Source organism: Bufo bufo, chromosome 2, assembly GCF_905171765.1.
Source record: "Bufo bufo chromosome 2, aBufBuf1.1, whole genome shotgun sequence".
Classification (NCBI taxonomy): Eukaryota; Metazoa; Chordata; class Amphibia; order Anura; family Bufonidae; genus Bufo; species Bufo bufo.
Window position 1 is genome coordinate 786,024,536 of NC_053390.1, and position 18,913 is coordinate 786,043,448.

Here is an 18,913-nt window from a genome sequence, read left to right on the forward strand (position 1 = left end):
CAACTGTAACACAACTGAAAAACATCTACGTACCAATAACCTTGGTGTTTCCCAACAATTTAAGGGTTCTTCCAGAAAAATGTAGGGTTCTTCTTAAAGAGAAACGGAGTTTCACAAATTTACAGATTTTCCCCCACACTTTTTCATCTGGCAGAATCTAGCAACAGCTTTTTCGGCCCTTGTCACGTACAGACTTGAGACTTTCGGGTGACATAAATGTGGATCTGTAGTGTGATGTGTAGTTGGGATTCCCGACCACAGAAAAGGAGTTGTTGACAACTGAATAGGGGAGGATTTACCATAACCTTTGTGACAAAAAAAAAGGCATCATAAAGTTGCACATTTTTGCGCATCACTTGTTCTAAAATTTAGCAACTTTTTGGGCTTTTATATTGCTCAAGCCACTATATAAATTGTTGGAACTTTGAGGGAGGCATGTAGTCTCCCACTGTTGCACAGATTTAGGCCTCATGCACACGACCGTTCCGTTATTTGCGGTCCACAAATTGCGGACTCGCAAAACACGGAAGCCACCCGTGTGCCTTTCGCAATTTGCGGAACGGAACAGGCGGCCCATTGTAGAAATGCCTATTCTTGTCCGCAAAATGGACAAGAATAGGACATGTTATATTTTTTTGGCGAGGCTACGGGACGGAGCAACGGATGCGGACAGCAGACAGAGTGCTGTCCGCATCTTTTGCGGCTCCATTGAAGTGAATGGGTCCGCACACGAGCCGCAAAAACTGCGGCTCAGATGTGGACCAGAACAACGGTCGTGTGCATGTGGCCTTATTATAATTTATGTCAAAAACTAGCATAAATTATTGTGCAATTCTATGGTTATGCAAATCAAAGAAGTATCAAGTTTTGCTAAGATCTGTAGATGATCAAATTTTCAAGCACCTAGCTCCAATCTGTGGCATGTGGGAGGGGCATAAAAGACAGATCGAAAGCAAAGTTTTTTAGCCACATGAAACCTCAAACATCGGATCAAGTTGTGTAGGATGATTGTGTGATGCCTCCTGTTCATCGACGTGCCAGTTTGTGCAAACTGTGAGGGACAGAATCCTTGAACTGAGAGACCTTGGTTTATTACTCCATCAGATCACTACCCGCCTCGGATGAGATGTCAGCACTGTTCAAAGTTGTGTGTCCTGGTGGTTGGGAGAACAATGATGAACTGGAATTACAGCAAGAGGTGCACAGAGGTGAACCTCTGCACAGAGGGATGGTCTGATTAGATGAATGGCGTGTAGTGATCCATTCTGTACTGCAAGTGAAATTGGACGTCACATCCCAATCCTAGGGCGGCATACAGTGTCTACACAAACCATCAGAAGGTATTTGCATGACATAGGGATATGAAGAAAACAACCAGCTTTAGGTGTTACATTCAACTCACGCCACCGCTCTCAAAGGCTATCATGGTGCACAGCAAGATGGCAATGAAGGCTGGAATGGAGGTCCATCCTCTTCATCGATGAGTCTTGAATACAATAGTAGCAAGAGATTGGTCTGAAGACCATGTGGGCAACGCCATGAAGAGGACTTCACAAGGGAATGTCACACTGGTCCTACTGCCAGAAAATGTATGGTAGCTGGACCCCTTTAGTCTTCATTTCAGGGACACGAACAGCTCGGTGTTACATTAATTTGGTTGTGGAACCAGTGGTACATCATTTGTCCAAAGTGTCCCAGGAGCCGTTTTTCAGCAAGACAATGCCGGGCCACATTTTGCTTGTGCTACTGTGAGCAGCCTACGTGGACTAAACGTGCTACCATGGCCTGCAGAGTCTCCAGGCTTGTCTCCCATCCAGCGCATCTGGGGTGTCATTGGTTGGCAATTGCAAAGGGAGTTGCCAGCAGCAGATCTTGATGATTTGTGTGCCCAAGTGCATTTAGTGTGGCAGAACATTCCTTCTACAACCATTGATAACTTCACTGATAGCATGCCAAGGCGTGTAAGTGCGTGCATTTCTGCGCATGGCTCTCATACTCAATACTGAATCAATCGAGATGTTTGCATATTATTAACATGTCTATCGATCCTGTGATTTCCATAATTCCATGACTTTTCCTTCTTGATGTTGCAGTTTTATTACTGTTGAGCAGTGTACATGACTGTTTTAGGATGTGATTTGGCTGCGAGTTACAGGAATTTAGGATTTGCGACATCCATTAGACACCCAAAAACTTTGCCGATGTCGCTAATGAGGGTGAATCCACTCATAGATTTTTTGTGGCTTTTTTTTCTGCACCTGTATTTTTAGTGTGTTTTTTTTTCTCACAGTAGGAACGCTAGCTTCAGATATTTGCAGGAAATATGAAATGCAGGCCACACACAAGCATTTTTTAGTTTTTTTTTTGCTACTGGCATGTGTGTTAACAAGGTGCCTTTTTATCTCTGCCTTTTTGTTAGTTTTATTTTTTTTGCACTTTGACTTCTCCTTCTCTAATTATTTATTAAAATCAATTATATAGCGCTGACATATTCCGCCGTGCTTTACAGATACTACCATCACTCTGTCCCCAATGGGGCTCACAATCTAAGTTCCCTATCAATAAGTCTTTGGTCTCATGTACACGACCGTTGTATGTTTTGCGGTCCGCAAATTGCGGATCCGCAAAACACGGATGGCGTCCGCGTGCGTTCCGCAATTTGCGGAACGGCACAGATAGCCATTGATATAACTGCCTATTCTTGTCCGCAAAATGGACAAGAATAGGACAGGTTATATTATTTTTGCGGACTACGGAACGGAGCAACGAATGTGGACAGCACACAGAGTGTGGCTCAAATGAAGTGAATGGGTCCACATCCGAGCCGCAAAAACTGCGGCTCTGATGCGGACCAAAACAAGATTCGTGTGCATGAGGCCTTTGGAATATGGGAAGAAACCGGAGTAGCTGAAGGAAATTTATGATTTTTGACACCCAAGAGACAAAAAAAAGAAAATGGCTGACATGTCATGAATTGATCACTGTCATACACAACTTACCGTACATTGGCAGATGATGCGCAAAAGCCTCAAAAACAGACGCAATTTCAGTAGTAAATGAGACAAAAAAACTGCATTTTTACACCTAAAACAGGCGCATACACTATAGTGCCCCAATCCGCTTGCATGGGCTCCACCAATTTTGAGAAATTTCCTCCACTCCTGATTCATTCACTTGTCAGGCTGCGCCATTTACACCTTTCATTGCGAAACACGGGACATTTTACATTTTTTTAACCCCTTAGTGACCACGCACATTTTTTTATCGCATTCCATGAGCTATAACTTTTTCGTTTTTTTCATCAATGTACTTATATTTTTGCAGGACAAGTTATAGTTTTTAAGGCACCCTTTTGGGAACATGTAATGATTGATTAAAGCCAGCAGTTTAGCTAAAACCCCCGTTGTTTACGTCAGTAAAAAGGTGTATTAGAGCTCACTAAGGTGCTAAAGTTTGGAGCAGGGAAATCTGATGCTGTAGAAGGAGGCGGAGGAGGAAGAGAAGAAGGGAGGGTCAGGGCTGGCAGCAGGAGGGGACAGGGAGGAAGGAGTGCACTGTACAGCACCGTGAGGCTCCAGGAAGACAAGGGTAAGGAGTTTCACTAATAACGTATAGAAATATATATACACAGCACTAGAGGAGACGTGTATACTGCCGTATGGGGGAGCACAGCGCTCAGAGCGAGCTACAGGTAGAGGAGGGAAGGGCTGTAGCCTGAGGAGGAGATGAGCAGCACTGCATCCTGGGCTACGTATCCCAGTCAGCACTGGAAGAGTTAAATGCGATGGGCTGAATGGTAGGAAGCGCAATGAAAACTTTTCACTTTTTCCGGGTGGCTTTCACGTTCAGTAATCAAGGGGTTAAAAACTATAGGTGCTGGGGGGTTTCATTTGCATCTGCGGCAGAGTGTTCTGGTAAAGAGAACAGCTCGCCGGATTTCACCAAATCCAACATTGCCACATTTACCCGCTGACTACAATGGGGTCCTGCGGTGATCCGACATAAATGGGGGGGGGGTTTCGTCTGGTCAAAAAATGTTGCATGCAACGGTTTTGACCTTGTGCCGGATCAGGCATGTCACAAGAACGAATGTACCCTTAGGGTCCGGCTACATATGGCGACATGTGTCATAATGTATTTCAATGGTGTCGCCACGTGACATGTTGCGACTGCGATGCTACAGTTGCAGAAAAATTCAACTTGGATGGATTTTTTGAGACGGTCGCGTTGCAGTATGTAGCATGTCCCGTAGTGATGCCATTGAAAAGCATTACATGAAATGTTGCGTGACTTTCTTGTCCTCCGACACGTGTTGCCGTGTAGCCGGGCCGTCAGTAATGAGGCGACACGGCTACTTTTTTTTGTGTTTGAAAGGAGTCATGACATGCATGCATTGGGTCGCATAATGATGTGACCGTAGCGATGAATGATGGTGAGGGTTGAGGGGTCAATCCATTCCCGTTTCACCATCTATCACCATTGTAATGTCTAATTTATGGGTGGTTCCACACACAACATTTTTTTCATGGCTTTACTATAGTACTTGAAAAATGCCAGAAAGAACGCTATTTATATTAAAAATGTCATAAATAGATAAAACAACACTAAAAATGCACTTGTTAAAAAAAAAAAAAGAAAAATGCATGAATTATTTTTTATTTTTTTACATAAAAGTATCATGGAGGCCTTAGGGCTAGTTCAAAATCAAAATCTGCCGTGTATTACGCGTCAGAAATCCCTCTGGTTTCCTTCTCTTTATTTTTATTATGAATGTGCAGATCTGGTAAACCGCGAGCAGACGCCCACCGTGTTTTCCAGCAGCATCCGTTTCTGGACAATGCACTAAGGCCTCCTGCACACGACCGTATGGATTTTTCAGGGTTTTGTGGTCCGTTTTTCACTGATCCGTTGTTCCGTTTTTTGTTTCTGTTCCGTTTTTCCGTATGGCATATACAGTATACAGTAATTACATAGATAAAATTGGGCTGGGCATAACATTTTCAATAGATGGTTCCGCAAAAAACGGAACGGAAACGGAAGACATACGGATGCATTTCCGTATGTGTTCTGTTTTTTTGCAGACCCATTGACTTGGATGGAGCCACGGAACGTGATTTGCGGGCAATAATAGGACATGTTCTATCTTTAAACGGAAAGGAAAAACAGAAATACGGAAACGCAACGCAAAAAACGGCCAGTAAACGGGGGGAAAAAAAACGGTTGTGTGCAGGAGGCCTAAGAATGGACTTCCGCTGTCAACCCGTGGCCGCATGAAGTGGGGGGCAGGGTCAGTGCTGCTGCTGGCGCCTTTTTGGCGCCAAATTTGAACCAAATTCCGCTGGCAAAATACTCAATGGGGGAGATTTATTGAAACTGGTGTAAAGGAAAACTGGCTTAGTTGCCCATAGCAACCAATCAGATTCCACCTTTCATTTTCCAAAGGAGCTGTGAAAAATGAAAGGTGGAAGCTGATTGGTTGCTATGGGCAACTAAGCCAGTTGTCCTTTGCACCAGTTTTGATAAATCTCCCCCGCTGTGTGAATGCAGCCATAGGGTTGTTTTCTTTAACACAATCATTGTACAGACACATTTTTGCACTTCTTACCACAGAAGTAATGATAATACTATTTGCATCCCAGATCCATATGATGCAGTTAGCTTGTGATAATATTCAACCATAGTATTCCCCTTTGAAATTGCCTGTCTTCAGATAAAAGTACATTGGGACTCGAATATGGTGTTCAAGAATGTTTTTAGAAACTTACGCCAGCATCAATCCTTTACGTGGAGGGGTGTGGATAGCAGGAACCATGACATGCCCTAGGGCGAGGAGAAAGTAGCGGAAATGGCTAGAGCGACCTATCTGATTTCTCCCTTCATTTTCTTAAAGGCCTCTGGACTATGAGAGTTGGAATCTGATTGGTTGCTATGGGCAACTACTCCATTTTTTCCCATGCACTAGTTTTGATAAATCTGCCCCAGACGTGTGACGGGTTCTGTAGCAATTGTTTTGCTGTAAAGATATTACCGCCATATTACGGGTCTGTTTTATTAGGCAGAGGTGTCCATGAGGCCATTCCTGTAGTTCTGTACGCCTCCAATGGCGGCAGCATACAGAAGGTGTGGTGTGCCCCACCGGACCCTGTATGTACAGAGGTGTTCTCGGGGAGAATATGGTCGTACACGTGGAGTCAGATGGAGCCGGTACAGCAGTGAACAGTAGTCACAGAGTTGTGGGAAATCCAATGGTGAGGCCTTGGGTCACGTGATTGTATTGTACGTAATTCTGAGCTGGAAAAAAAGTGCCGAATTATCACACTTTCCAGATTATCAGATGTAAGGTTAAAGGTATTTCACTGTATATGTGCACATTATATATACGTAGTACTTGTGACACAAGGATACTCTTGTCACATGTCTGGTACATAGTACTGGATGGATACGTGCCATATGTACACCAGAAGGATGCTCCCTATCGGGGTTGTCCTGCCTGTTAAAGACCTCTTACCTGTCGCTACATGTCAGTTTTAGTAGCTACCTATATTCCCCAAGTAATAACATTCTGGAACATATTTTTCATATTATTCTATGTTGTGCCATTCCTCTATTATTCCTACTAGATGTTTATGAATTAATTGCCAGTAGGTTCAGCCGGGTGTTACCAGGTTGGGGGGGGGGGGGTGCTTCTGCACAGTCTGACACTGGCAGGGACACGCTCCAACTGGGCCTTCATTGCAAACTGATGACGATTCATTCATAACTTCTAGTAGGAATTATAGAGGAATGGCAGAACGTCCAGAATTGTTATTACAGGGGAATGCAAGTAGTTACTAAAACTGACCTGTCAATTTTATACAATTTGGATGAAACAGATTAAACATAAACCCCCACAGGAAGCAAAGTAATAACATGAAGACTGAATCACCCGACCATGGCACCACCGTCATCTGTGAGCTCAAGTCCTGCATTTGGCTTTCAGGCCTACTCTTAAGAAATGACTTCAGGGAGGAAGCAGATGTGAAGCTCATCACTTAAAAAACAACAACTGCCTTTATATTTTTACCACGTGCCACAGATTCCAGCCACCCATGTGCGGCAATACTGTGGAACAGTACAGAAACAGATACTTGCTGACTCCTTTATATTAATTAGGCCAGCAGTGCCCCCACAGTAGGGCCACAAGCCCGGCAGACACTAACAGAGTTCCCTCATTTAAGGCTCCATTCACACGACCGCAAACGGGTCCGCATTCGTTTCCGCAATTTTGCGGAACGGGTGCGGACCCATTCATTAATTTTCTATGGGGACGGAATGGATGCGGACAGCACACAGTGTGCTGTCAGCATCCGCATTTGCGGAGCGCGGCCCCGATCTTCAGGTCCGCAGCTCCGCAAAAGATAGAACATGCAGAAATGCCGGGCGGGTATGTTGCGGATCCGCAATTTGCGGGTCCGCAACACACCACGGACGTGTGAATGAAGCCTTATTCAGGACTGTAGGAAAACTTTTTACAGAATAAAGGAAATACACCACAGCACCCCACAAGGCTTAATGCACACGGCCGTGTCCGGATTTCAATGCAAACCAGGCATCCACAAAATATAAGCTTAGACCAGCTGTCTACACCTGCACCATATTTATCACAGGGGCTCAGGCCGGATGATAAATGTGCTGCAGGGAGAGACACCATTGTCTAATCCTATACTGACAAGTTGGCTTAATTGCAACCCAGATTTTACACCAAAATTGTGGCACAATTTCAATTCAATCCCAGTTTAGAGCAGCGCGTAGGTGCACTCACATTAGTAAACGTGGGCCAATGCCCTGATGGAGTGAAATGGAGTGCGGGAAGTGAGTGGGGGTCCTTGTTTCCCCTTTGCACTGGCGGAGGATGAGCCTAATTTATGAGGAGGCATGCGCCTTGTCAAAAATTAAGCTCACCTCTGGCAGTCCATGCGCCAGTAGCAAAAACTACTCCAGCCCCTGACTAGTTTTTCCGTATTGCTGCCCTCAAACAGCGGGTCCGCAATATTCGTGCATCGGCCTTGTGCACACCGTACAATGGATGCCTACCCATTCACTTGAATGGGTCCGCAATCCGGAAGGAGCGGTGCGGAACGGAGGCACAGTACCCCATGGAGTGCTTCTGTGGGGTTTCTCTCCGTGCCTCCACACCGCAAAAAAATAGAACATAGAAAAAATTGAATGGGTCTGCATCAGTGTATGGCAAACACACGGATGGTGCCCGTGCATTGGAGACAGCAAATTGCGGGTCCCCAATGCACGGAACGGCTGGCACGTGTGCATGAGCCCTAATCCTGCTTCCAGGAGTAAGTGTAGGTAAATTTGTCAGGGCCAATGTCCCGGCTCCTGCAATTCCCTTGGCACTCTAGTGCTAAATGCAGCGCCAAAATACCCGTGCGACCAAATATTGTCGCACTGGCTTTTAAATAATCGCCAAAACAGGCGGTGCCATTCGTAAATGACCCCCAGCATGTTTGAAAATGGAAGTGAGATTTGCCTGTCCGTCCTGGAGGTCTCCCCTATTCCTGGAAGTCTGCTGGACAGAGTATGGGCATTGGGGTCCGGTGCTGTAGGCTCCATTTAATGCTTCTATATACACTTGTCATCTCATACGTGGGTGAGGTCCGTATTACAAAACCTACCTCTGCAACCCTATTGCTACACCAGTGGGTGTCTGTCTTGAAATGTCCCAATATGTGGTGTTCTTATCAGTATAACCCTGCATATTTTTGCAAGACCACTGAAAAGTCTCTTTGCACAATTCCAGCACACACAACATGTCCATTTACAGGGCACAGCTTCCTCTTCAGACACTCGGGACTATTTCACGCTTTGCTTCCTCCTTACAATACTGCAGCCACTTCTGACTATTACAAAAGAATAACCGTGAGCTTCTCCACCAGGAATGTCAGCGTAACCTGTAGAGTGCACCGCCGTCACCGCCGTGAGTCAGCACTATTGACCCCCCAGCACCTTGAAGGAAGTAGCACTTTGCAAGAGTCTTCTCATCTTCCAGGCTGCAGGTGTTGGAGCTCAGCAGAACCCAGGAAGATGACCGAGCGGACGGCAAGAACCCAGGAAGAACCCAAGCAAGGCAGAGTCATCACTGTGGTCTTTGGTGCTCTGCTCATCGACCTTTTGGGCTTTACGCTTATCTTGCCGCTCTTGCCTTCCATATTGGATCATTACAGCAAGTCTAATGTAAGTAGAGATGCAAATGGGCTACTGTAATAAATATGTCTATGAAAAATATAACAACTGGTTTAGTAATCCTCTCCAGATATAGTGTATGCGTTATTTGGAGTGAGGAACACCCGTTGGATTCATTCACCAGGATTCAGCAAGAGTTCTATAAAAAAAGGGAATAATGTGATTTATTTTCGGTCTTCATAAAAGTTGATTACTTACAAAAATAGTTTAGGAAAAGTCTTAGTCTATTGTCCATATGTGAATATGAAAGTCCATAAAGTATCATTTCTGAAGGGTAGGAACCTCCTTCTCAGGCTCCATGATTGTCTTCCGTCTTCAGCAGCAACCCCCAACAGAGTGAGAGTAAGAAGACGACCCCCTTGTCTGTCTGTCATTTATACCATAGATACAGGCGTGTCTTACTCATGTATGTACTTCTACATTGTCCTATATGGAGACTTCAAATATAGGTCTTGACGTCCCCATACAGACCTTCCATCGCCTTTGTGTATTGCTATAGATGGTGTCAGTGTGTAGTGTAATACATCCTTTATATTAAATACCAATTAATATTATATCCCATATTAACAGCTACCAGGGGTGTATTTTGGGGGGGTACAGTCATTCAGTAACCTGCCATGCTTAAGGATTTGTATATTCAAAATGCGTAAGCTAAGTTCAGACTTTCTACAATAAAGAAGAAGTTTTACTTGAAGTCATCAGAATGCTGGATTTGGTCTCCTAACCAAAAATGTATGTACCAAGGGACCTTGAGGAGAGCGTACCCACTCAGTCCTGTTGGTTGATGATAATGATGATAAGGGCCACGTTCACATACGCAGAGAACCTTCTGTTCCAGAAGGTGCCAGATCCAACATACACAGGACGATTGATGGCCCCCAGCGAACCTCAATGACTATAATGGGGTCTGTTGAGTTTCCATTATGGTTTCTGCCATCCTGCTTTCTTGCCGGAATCTGCTCCACCGCAGATGTGAACAGAGCCCGACCTGTGTAGGACTCCCCTAATCCACTGCCGTGTCTAATAGTTATATGACCCGTGCCCGTGTCCCTGCTTCTTCTTATCCAGGATGGCCTTTATCAGACGTTACAGAGCACAGTGGACTGGTTTGCTGAAACGGTTGGGGTTCCCCAGGAGAGGAAATACAACAGCGTTCTGTTTGGAGGTGAGCCGTGTGACTGGCCAGGTGCCACAATTTACAGACTGAAGCCTTAAAGGGGTTATTCCATGATTGATGTAAAAAATTAAAACCAGGCATTATATAGTACATGACAATACTTTTCTAACAAAGCTAGAACCGGCCCTGTACCTCACATGGATCCAGAGATCTCCCCATTCACTGCTCCAATTGTTCTGCTAGATTATCTTCAGCCTGGCAGCTCAGGGGACGTGTCCTTTCTGCTGCAGCTCAGGGGATGTGTCCTTTCTGCTGCAGCTCTCTCCCTGTAACTGCCACAGCTTCTAACAGAACATATGGCTGAAGATTTAAACTGAGCACGTTCGACCAGCTCAGTGAGAAGGACATAAAATAAGGAAAATAACAGACAGCAGGTGGCGCTAGACAGATAGAGTTTATTAAATAACTCAGTGGCTATACAATTTTTTTTATTACATGCAATTCCAAAAGTATTCAGATCCAGGGGCTGGTTTGAAAAATGTAGAATATTTCTCATGACACAACCCTTTTAAAGTTTACGATTTTTTTTAAAATTATATGTAATAGTAACATATCAAAGGTTTTGTTCAGCGGGAGTCCGACTGCTTAGACCCCCACCAGTTGCTAAGCAGTCGGACTCCCGCTGAAAGAAGCGCTCGCTGCACGAGATAGACTGGAGATGGGATCAGAGACTTTCTATTGAGCCTCTCTTTAGTATCGAGGAGAGACTGCGCTCTATGTGAGCACTTCTTTCCTCTCGTTGTAGCAATCAGTGTGGGGGTGGGGGGCTCAGCACTCAGATTCCCACTGATCAAAACTTTTGATATGTCAGTATGATATACTGGAAGTTTTTAGTACAGGTACACGTTAAGATACAGGACCACTTTAATTGTACTGCTCTTGGTGGAGTAGCAGTGTAACTTGCTTATACAGTGTATCAAGTGCCATATATAATACACGACAAACCCCCCCCCCCCCCCCCACACCCGATCTGCATTTTTGGCAGATTGGATGTGGACCCATTCATTTCAATGGGGCTGCAAAAAATGTGGATAGCGCATAGCGTGCTGTCTGCATCCACATGTCTGTGCTGCACAATAGGAATAGGCATTTTAACAATGGGGCCTGCGGAAATTGTGGGATGCACATGGGCGGTATCTGTATCATGCTGATCTGCTGTTTGCGGACATACGGTCGTGTGCATGAAGTCTTATGTGGCAGAGGAACCATTGGGCCCCCTCAGGCCCAGCTGCGTTTTGATCGTGGTGGTCCAGGTCCTGAGACATCAACCAATTACTAAATAACGGCTTGGATCGGACTCGTATACTTTCTATGGATCCGTACAAGCTCCAAGGAGAGCCGAGTAAAGTTGGTCGCAGTCAAATGGGCACAATGCTCAGTGCTCTGCACCTTAATTTCAGTGATCGGGGGATGGGGGTGTCAGGACCTGCATCTCTACCAACTTTTTCCTTTTTTTTTTTTTTTTTACATCAGAACTTTCTTTTAAATTTTACTTTACCCTTTAAACGCAAACCGATAGAATTTTGAATAGAGCAGAATGTAAATGGAGCAGTTCATGAATTAACAAGTGATCAGTGCTGGATAAATATCATTTCAAAATGAAATCTACAGTTAAACAGGAAGATATGTCCAAAACAGAGCTGAGCTTTGAGAATAAAAAGGCTGGGAATCGCCGTTAGTCTCTACTTATTGAAATACTAACTTTTTATGAGCATTTCAGTTTATTTTTGTTAGCTTCCTTCTTCCTTGTCCTTAGTTTATCCTTTTTATATGACATATGCCGTATAAGTGGTGTAAACGCCCCGGTGTAATAAGTGCACAATACAGGAGCAGCTTGTGGGCAGCCTATTGAGGCCTCATGCACACGACCGTATGTATTTTGCGGTCCGCAAAAACTACGGATGACGTCTGTGTGCATTCCGTATTTTGCGGAACGGAACAGCTGGCCCCTAACAGAACAGTCCTGTCCTTGTCCGTAATACAGACAATAATAGGACATGTTCTATTTTTTTGCGGAACGGAAATACGGACATACGGAAATGGAATGCACACGGAGTACCTTCCGTTTTTTTGGCGGACCTATTGAAGTGAATGGTTCCGCATACAGTCTGCAAAAAAAAAAAACGGAACGGACACGGAAAAAAGATACGTTCGTGTGCATGAGGCCTGACACAGAGACCTCATAAACTAGAAGGAATGTTAATAATGGAAGTACAGATACATTCTCATGATTCCTACATTTTTGGAAAAGTTATTTACTGTATGCTCTCATAATGTAAAATGTCACCAACTTGTGTGTGACGTAAAGCCATGTAAAAGGACATTGTACTACAAATGTCTCTGGGTCAAAGATAGAGTTTCACTTACTGCAGATTTAATGTGATCCCTCAAATTCTATTTCAGGTCTTAAAAAGTCCAAAACCCTGGTGTCCTGTGGTTTTATGTCATAGTCCCAGGTGTCTGATATATGTCCCACTCCCTGTTGTACTGAAGCTTCCTGACACTGGTGTCCTGTGACTATATGTCTCAATTTCTGGAGTCCAGTGGTTTTCTCTCCCACTTTCTGGAGTGCAGTGACAGTTTCTAGAGTCCACTGGCTTTATCTTCTGGTGAAGAATAGGATTATGTCCCACTCCCCGGTGTGCAAAAGTGTTCTGTCACTGGTATCCTGTGACTATATGTCTCGGTTTCTGGAGTCCAGTGGCTTTATGTCTCGGTTTTCCAGTGGTATCTGGTCTATTATATCCCGAAGCCTTATGTCCCAGTCAAAGGTGTCCTGAGGCTTTATGTTCTCAATCCCTGGTGTCCAGAAACTTCTTGCCCCCTTTGCTCATGTTTAGGGGTTCCATGCTCCACTCCTGGGATGTCCTGTGGTATAACAGTCACTTTCCATTTTTTACATATTGTAATATCTATTGCACTTTGATAATTTTAATGTAATATTTCCTATTTTTCAGGTCTTATTGGGTCCCTTTTCTCCCTACTGCAGTTTCTCTGCTCACCGCTCACCGGAGCAGCCTCTGATTATGCAGGAAGACGGCGAGTCCTGATGATCACTACGGTATGCACCTATAAATATATATATTCGTTTTACTTAAAATGCATCAGGCGAGATGCCAATGACTGCTGTGGATTTGTATTAAGTCCGTTACCATGATCTTAATACAAAAGGGAATTTTCTTTAAATTTTTTTGCAACCAACCCTGTGCAGTCATGAGGTGGGATGGAGGGCACTGTCCATGCAATCATCAGGCACTAGACAGGGGATTAGCCCTAGCAATACCACTGGACTTTCTACCTCTTGAATATAGTACAGCTATTCTCTCCCCAGGGTTGTAGCTATAGGCGATGCAGAAGTTGTGCCAAAACCTGGCACTTGAGGGGGTCCAGAGAAGACACTAATATACATACCTCTTGGTAGGTGGGGGTCCCTGTTACATACTTTATATTGGGTCCCAGGAGCTGCAGGTAATGCTGGTCTGGCACATAGCATGGTGGTCTGTGGACCCTCCAGGAGTAAGAGCTCCTCCAGCTACCTCTACACCACTGCAGGTATTAACATTGATAACCGTCATGCCGTTTACTGTTTTCAGGATGTTATCGTTATAGTTTTACAGCTTCACACACAAGATACTAGTTTTATATTGCTTCCTGCTGTTATCTTTTCACCCTCCCATAGACGCAGCTGAATTCCCAACATTCCCCATGGCCTTGTTACATGCTCGCCTAATATCAGCATATTTTCCACCAGCGAGTTATGTCAGTATTGTGCATGCTCTATGCTTCCAACACGTATGTTACGCCCATGGGATTTGCTGGGTCATAGGAAAATAGAAAAAAAAAGTTTTATCAGGTCATACCAATTTAGTGGACAGAAAGCGCCCAGCAACTGATGATCTGGAAATCCTGATTATCAATGGTGATAGTGCATTATAATCTAGAGCTGAGGTCCAGATCTTTTCAGGTTGAAATTCACCTTGTGAAAGGTCTCCAAGCAGGATCTAAATACTCACTAGTCTCCGGAGATCTATACTGTATATTGTTTTTATATAAGCACCGCAGCTCGTGCACTAGGTTCACCTTGGTTCAACATGGTTATAACGGAAAATAACGTAAGACAGAAAATAACGTAAGACAGAAAATAACGTAAGACAGAAAATAACTTAAGACAGAAAATAACGTAAGACAGAAAATAACGTAAGACAGAAAATAACGTAAGACAGAAAATAACGTAAGACAGAATTCAAAACGGAAAACTTTAGAGGCATTCCGTTTTGATCTGTCGGCAGGACTTTCTGTTCCATCCTGGATAACAGAAACCAGACGGGTACGTTATGCTTGCCCATAGACCTCTATTATGGCGGATCAAAACGGAATGCCTCTAAAGGTTTTGGTTTTGAATTTCCGTATCACGAATGCCATTATTTTCCATTCTAACCATGTTATAACCAAAAGCAATAACGGAATTTATAACGCCGATGTAAACCCCCGCCTAACCTGCAAGTACATGGCTTCTTTTTTATTTTTCAAATTTGGTGATAGCTTTAGAAATTTTACAACCGCTCGAATCTCCCCCACCCTTAAAAAAAAAAAAAGAACTTTATACCATCAAGCTCCCAGTTATCACCCCACACTGGACGGGTTAACGGTTTCGCTCACATGTTCTTCTCTGGCAGGTTGGGTTAGCGGCATCCTATGCTTTATGGGCCATCTCAAGAAGCTTTGGTGTTTTCCTGATTTCACGTATCATTGGAGGATTGAGCAAAGGAAACGTCAGTCTGTGCACAGCGATTATTGCTGACCTACCTTCCCTTAGAAACCGCAGTAAGGGCATGGTAAGTACACAGCATGCTGGGTATATGGGTGGCCTATGCTACTCTGAACACAAAGGGGGTCATTTACTATAAAGCAGAAAAGTTGCAAAATTTGTCAAAGGTATAATTTTGCAAAAAAATGTGCTGCTTTTTCCGACATCCTCAACACTTTTCCAAAAACTGGGCGAGGCATGGACAGAGGAGGTGGGCTGTCGGTGGGAGATACGCGGTCTGACTTATTTAACATGTGGCGCACATTACACCAGAAATCTACTCCGCCTCTGGGCTGCAGTAGATTTCCGTTCTGAAGTATGAACAGTAGAAGATGCTACTAATTTATTAAGAGGAGTGCAGATCTTCCTTCAGCGGCGTTTTTACTAAGAACGGAGTATGAAATCCTGGTCTTAGTGAATGATCCCCACAATGTGCACAGATGAGCCACGCTTCTCCCACAGAGTAGTGATTTATTAGGGGTGTAGATATTTGGGGATCTAGAGATGGCAGTGTCCACCTGGCCTCTCTGCCACACGATACCTTGGTATTATAAATGGCGCATGGTAGGTGGGGGGCCCTTTCTATAATACATTTAGAGGAGATGATAAAATATACATGGCGCCACTTACCATTCCGTATACGCAGATTGTGATTTTACGGGAAATCTGTTGTTTCATTTTTTCACAGGCAATGATCGGGGTGGCCTTTTCTTTGGGTTTTACCCTTGGCCCGATGGTTGGAGCTTACATTGCAATGAACACGACGGGTGACGAGCTCTTCTACGTGCGGCCGGCCCTCCTCGCGCTCCTTCTCTCCGTTATCGACCTAATATTCATATTTCTGCTCCTTCCAGAGACTCTTCCCAAGGAGAACAGGGTAAGACGGGGCCATCGAAACCTGAAAGGGTTAACTAGATTAGAAAACCCATTTTTAGATACACAGTGGAGTGCCGAACTACTATGAGTATTCTCTGCTTTGCAGGACCCATTGATTTCAATGGGCGGCACGTAACGCTCCGTTTCTCCTCGCACGGCCGCTGCGCATATTGTTCCCTGGCCGTACGATGTGAGATGTGCCGGTCATGCAGAAGGAATGTGGGTGTTGTGGCTGCTGCATTTTTGTCGGTCAGGGAAGGAACGTCATTCCTGATTAATTTCGCTTTTCGCTTAGCTGCCGAATGTCAATGGTAGCAGCTGTAAAATAGCTCTTCCTGCAGATTTAAAGGGGGTTTCCAATTTTATGTTAAGAAAGCTAAATCAGTGTATAAATGAAAAAAAACTTTACAATGTACCCTGTGTATCACTTCCTAACCATGCTCAAAATCTCTGTTTGCTGTATGTGAACGGAATGGCTTTCAAGTCTACATCCAACGTCTGAAAACCAGTAAAGGGACCGTCCACACAGAGATTATTGCAGGCTGAATTTGGCATGGATTCTGCACCAAAAAGCCAGCAGTTAGTCACATTGCAGCAATAAAGCGCGGACACATGAACGGCTGGCGGCCTCTCATTTAAAATAATTGAAAGAATGTGGCTTTTTGCCGTGGCATCTGTGCAAAATTAATTAAAAATAAAATAAAAATCAGCGGTGACCTAATACCTTTTTAATGCTGAATATTTGCTACAATTTGTAGAGGTGATCCAAACATTACAAACCTCTTTCCCTTCCTGATAGTTTGTCACAGTGTATCTGTGCAGGTAATTAGTATCAGCCATGCGCCTCCCTAGGGGATTCAGAGCACTGTGCAGACTGGATACAATTGTAGCAAACCCTCAGCAGTGAGATTTATAGGTTTTCTGCCTCTTCTTGAACTATAGCTAGCTGTTTCAGACTACAAAATCGACATGACGATGTGTCCAGGATTTTGCGGTGTGGATTGCAAAGGGTGAAATTAGTGATGGAAATGACTCCCTGTTTGACCCCTTAAGAGTTAGTTAAAGGGGTTTTCCGAGATAGGTCATCAGTATCTGATCGGTGGGGGTCCGACAGCAGGGACACCCGCTGATCAGCTGTTTGGGAAAACCTATTCGGCCTTCTCTCAGCTTTCCCTATGTTCATCGCTCACGTGGCCTAGGCGCAGCTCAGCCTCATAGAAGTGAATGGGGCTGAGAGCGATACCAAGCACATCCGCTATACAATGTACGGCGCTGTGCTTGGTGAGCACGGAGAAGGCCGCGGCGCTCACAGGAGCGCCGGTGACTTCTCAAACAGATAATGATTACCTATCCAGAAGTCACGCCTCGTCATAAATTAGACAAATCTTAGGGCAGTGCTAGGAGGAAACTAAGACCAGCGTAAAAAGCCTGTCTTAGTAATTGTGCCCCATAGACACAGGTGACATGGCTGGCTGTCTTGTCTAAAAACAGGGAATAAGTCTAAATGGTGGAGTAACACTGAGGCCTCATTCCCACATCCGTGTCCGTTCGTGATGACATACGCGAGAAGGTGGTCAGTGGCTTGTCCATGAACAATCCGTGTTTGGTCAGCGTGTCCATTTTCTGCCCGCAGTGTGTCATCCATATTCTACGGACACTGCTAGACTGAAAATTGATTTTCAAAGCATCTCCTAGCAATGATCCGTGAAAACCATAGACTATAATATGCGGAGAAAACAGGGCATGCTTCCATGGTGTCACCAGAGACCCACAGTCCATGGAAAACCACTGATGTGTGAATACACACATAAAAGTCACTGGATGTGTTAGCGGGCCATGGAGACCACAAACGTGTGAAAGAGACCTGACTTAGGGCAAAGGGCCATAAGTTTATTAATGTAGCCACTGTGTGGACATGCTTTTTACTTCTGCTTGATATCTTCTTACCTCTTCTCTTTCTGTTTTTCAGGTTCCATCCATGATGGTTGGATTTCAAGGGGCTTCAGACCTGCTCAGTCCTGTGTCCTTATTCCAGTTTTCTGCAGTAACAAGGAGAAAGGACCGTCCTTCTCAAGAAAGTATGTATATTTTGGCCAGAAATATTTATCTATGTTTCTACTAGATTGTGATACATTTTAGATCAGTGGGGGTCTGACCATTGCCACCCCCACAGTTGCTGGAACACTGCTGTGGTGAGCATTCCCATAGAATCTGAATGGAACGGCAGAATACATGCCTGACCGCTACTGAAACTTCACCCTGCTGTGCTGGTTGCACTCAGGGGATAGGTGATAAATGTGATTATGCGTTATGCATTTCCTTGAAAAACCTAGCATTTTTTTATGACCTGAAAAAAACCTTACAAACCCATTTTTTGTAGTGGCATTTTAAGAAAAGTCTTCTTGTATTTTTTGCTGTCTTGGTGAATATATATATATATAATATATATATTTATTGCAGCTCTGGGCCTGGTGTTTTTTATTCAGACATTTTCCAATAGACTTCTCTATGGGGGGAAAACAAATTTAAAAAAGAAAACGTGACTAAAAAACGCCCCAAAAAAAATGGCTGTAAAAAATGCATGAATTTCAAGACATGGTGGCCATAGTGGTTGCATTCAACCGATATAAAATATAACTAAATAGATTAGTGTGAGGAGTTTACTGGGGATTTTTGATTGTAAATGATATTTGTTAATTTTCTGGTATGTAATAGAGCAGATAGCATTGCTGGCATCCCCCAACAGGCATTTAAACTGACCATTTACATAAATAAGTGCCAGCATAGCTTTATACAATATACGTAACCAACACATAGAA

At 44.1% G+C, this 18,913-nt stretch overlaps 1 protein-coding gene across 6 annotated transcripts in view; it reads left to right on the forward strand.

Annotated features, from left to right (window-relative positions):
* MFSD10 (major facilitator superfamily domain containing 10) overlaps window positions 1–18,913 on the forward strand; it is a 61,231-nt gene that overhangs the window by 7,970 nt on the left and 34,348 nt on the right. The window contains exons 1-8 of one of the 6 annotated variants that reach the window (XM_040419185.1): window positions 3,508–3,588; window positions 8,928–8,968; window positions 9,041–9,225; window positions 10,303–10,399; window positions 13,369–13,472; window positions 15,088–15,246; window positions 15,907–16,095; window positions 18,064–18,172. In XM_040419185.1, coding sequence (XP_040275119.1) covers window positions 9,076–9,225; window positions 10,303–10,399; window positions 13,369–13,472; window positions 15,088–15,246; window positions 15,907–16,095; window positions 18,064–18,172 — 808 coding nt within the window. In that variant the 5' untranslated portion in view covers window positions 3,508–3,588; window positions 8,928–8,968; window positions 9,041–9,075. The other 5 variants (XM_040419182.1, XM_040419183.1, XM_040419186.1 and 2 more) reach the window with 5 other exon arrangements.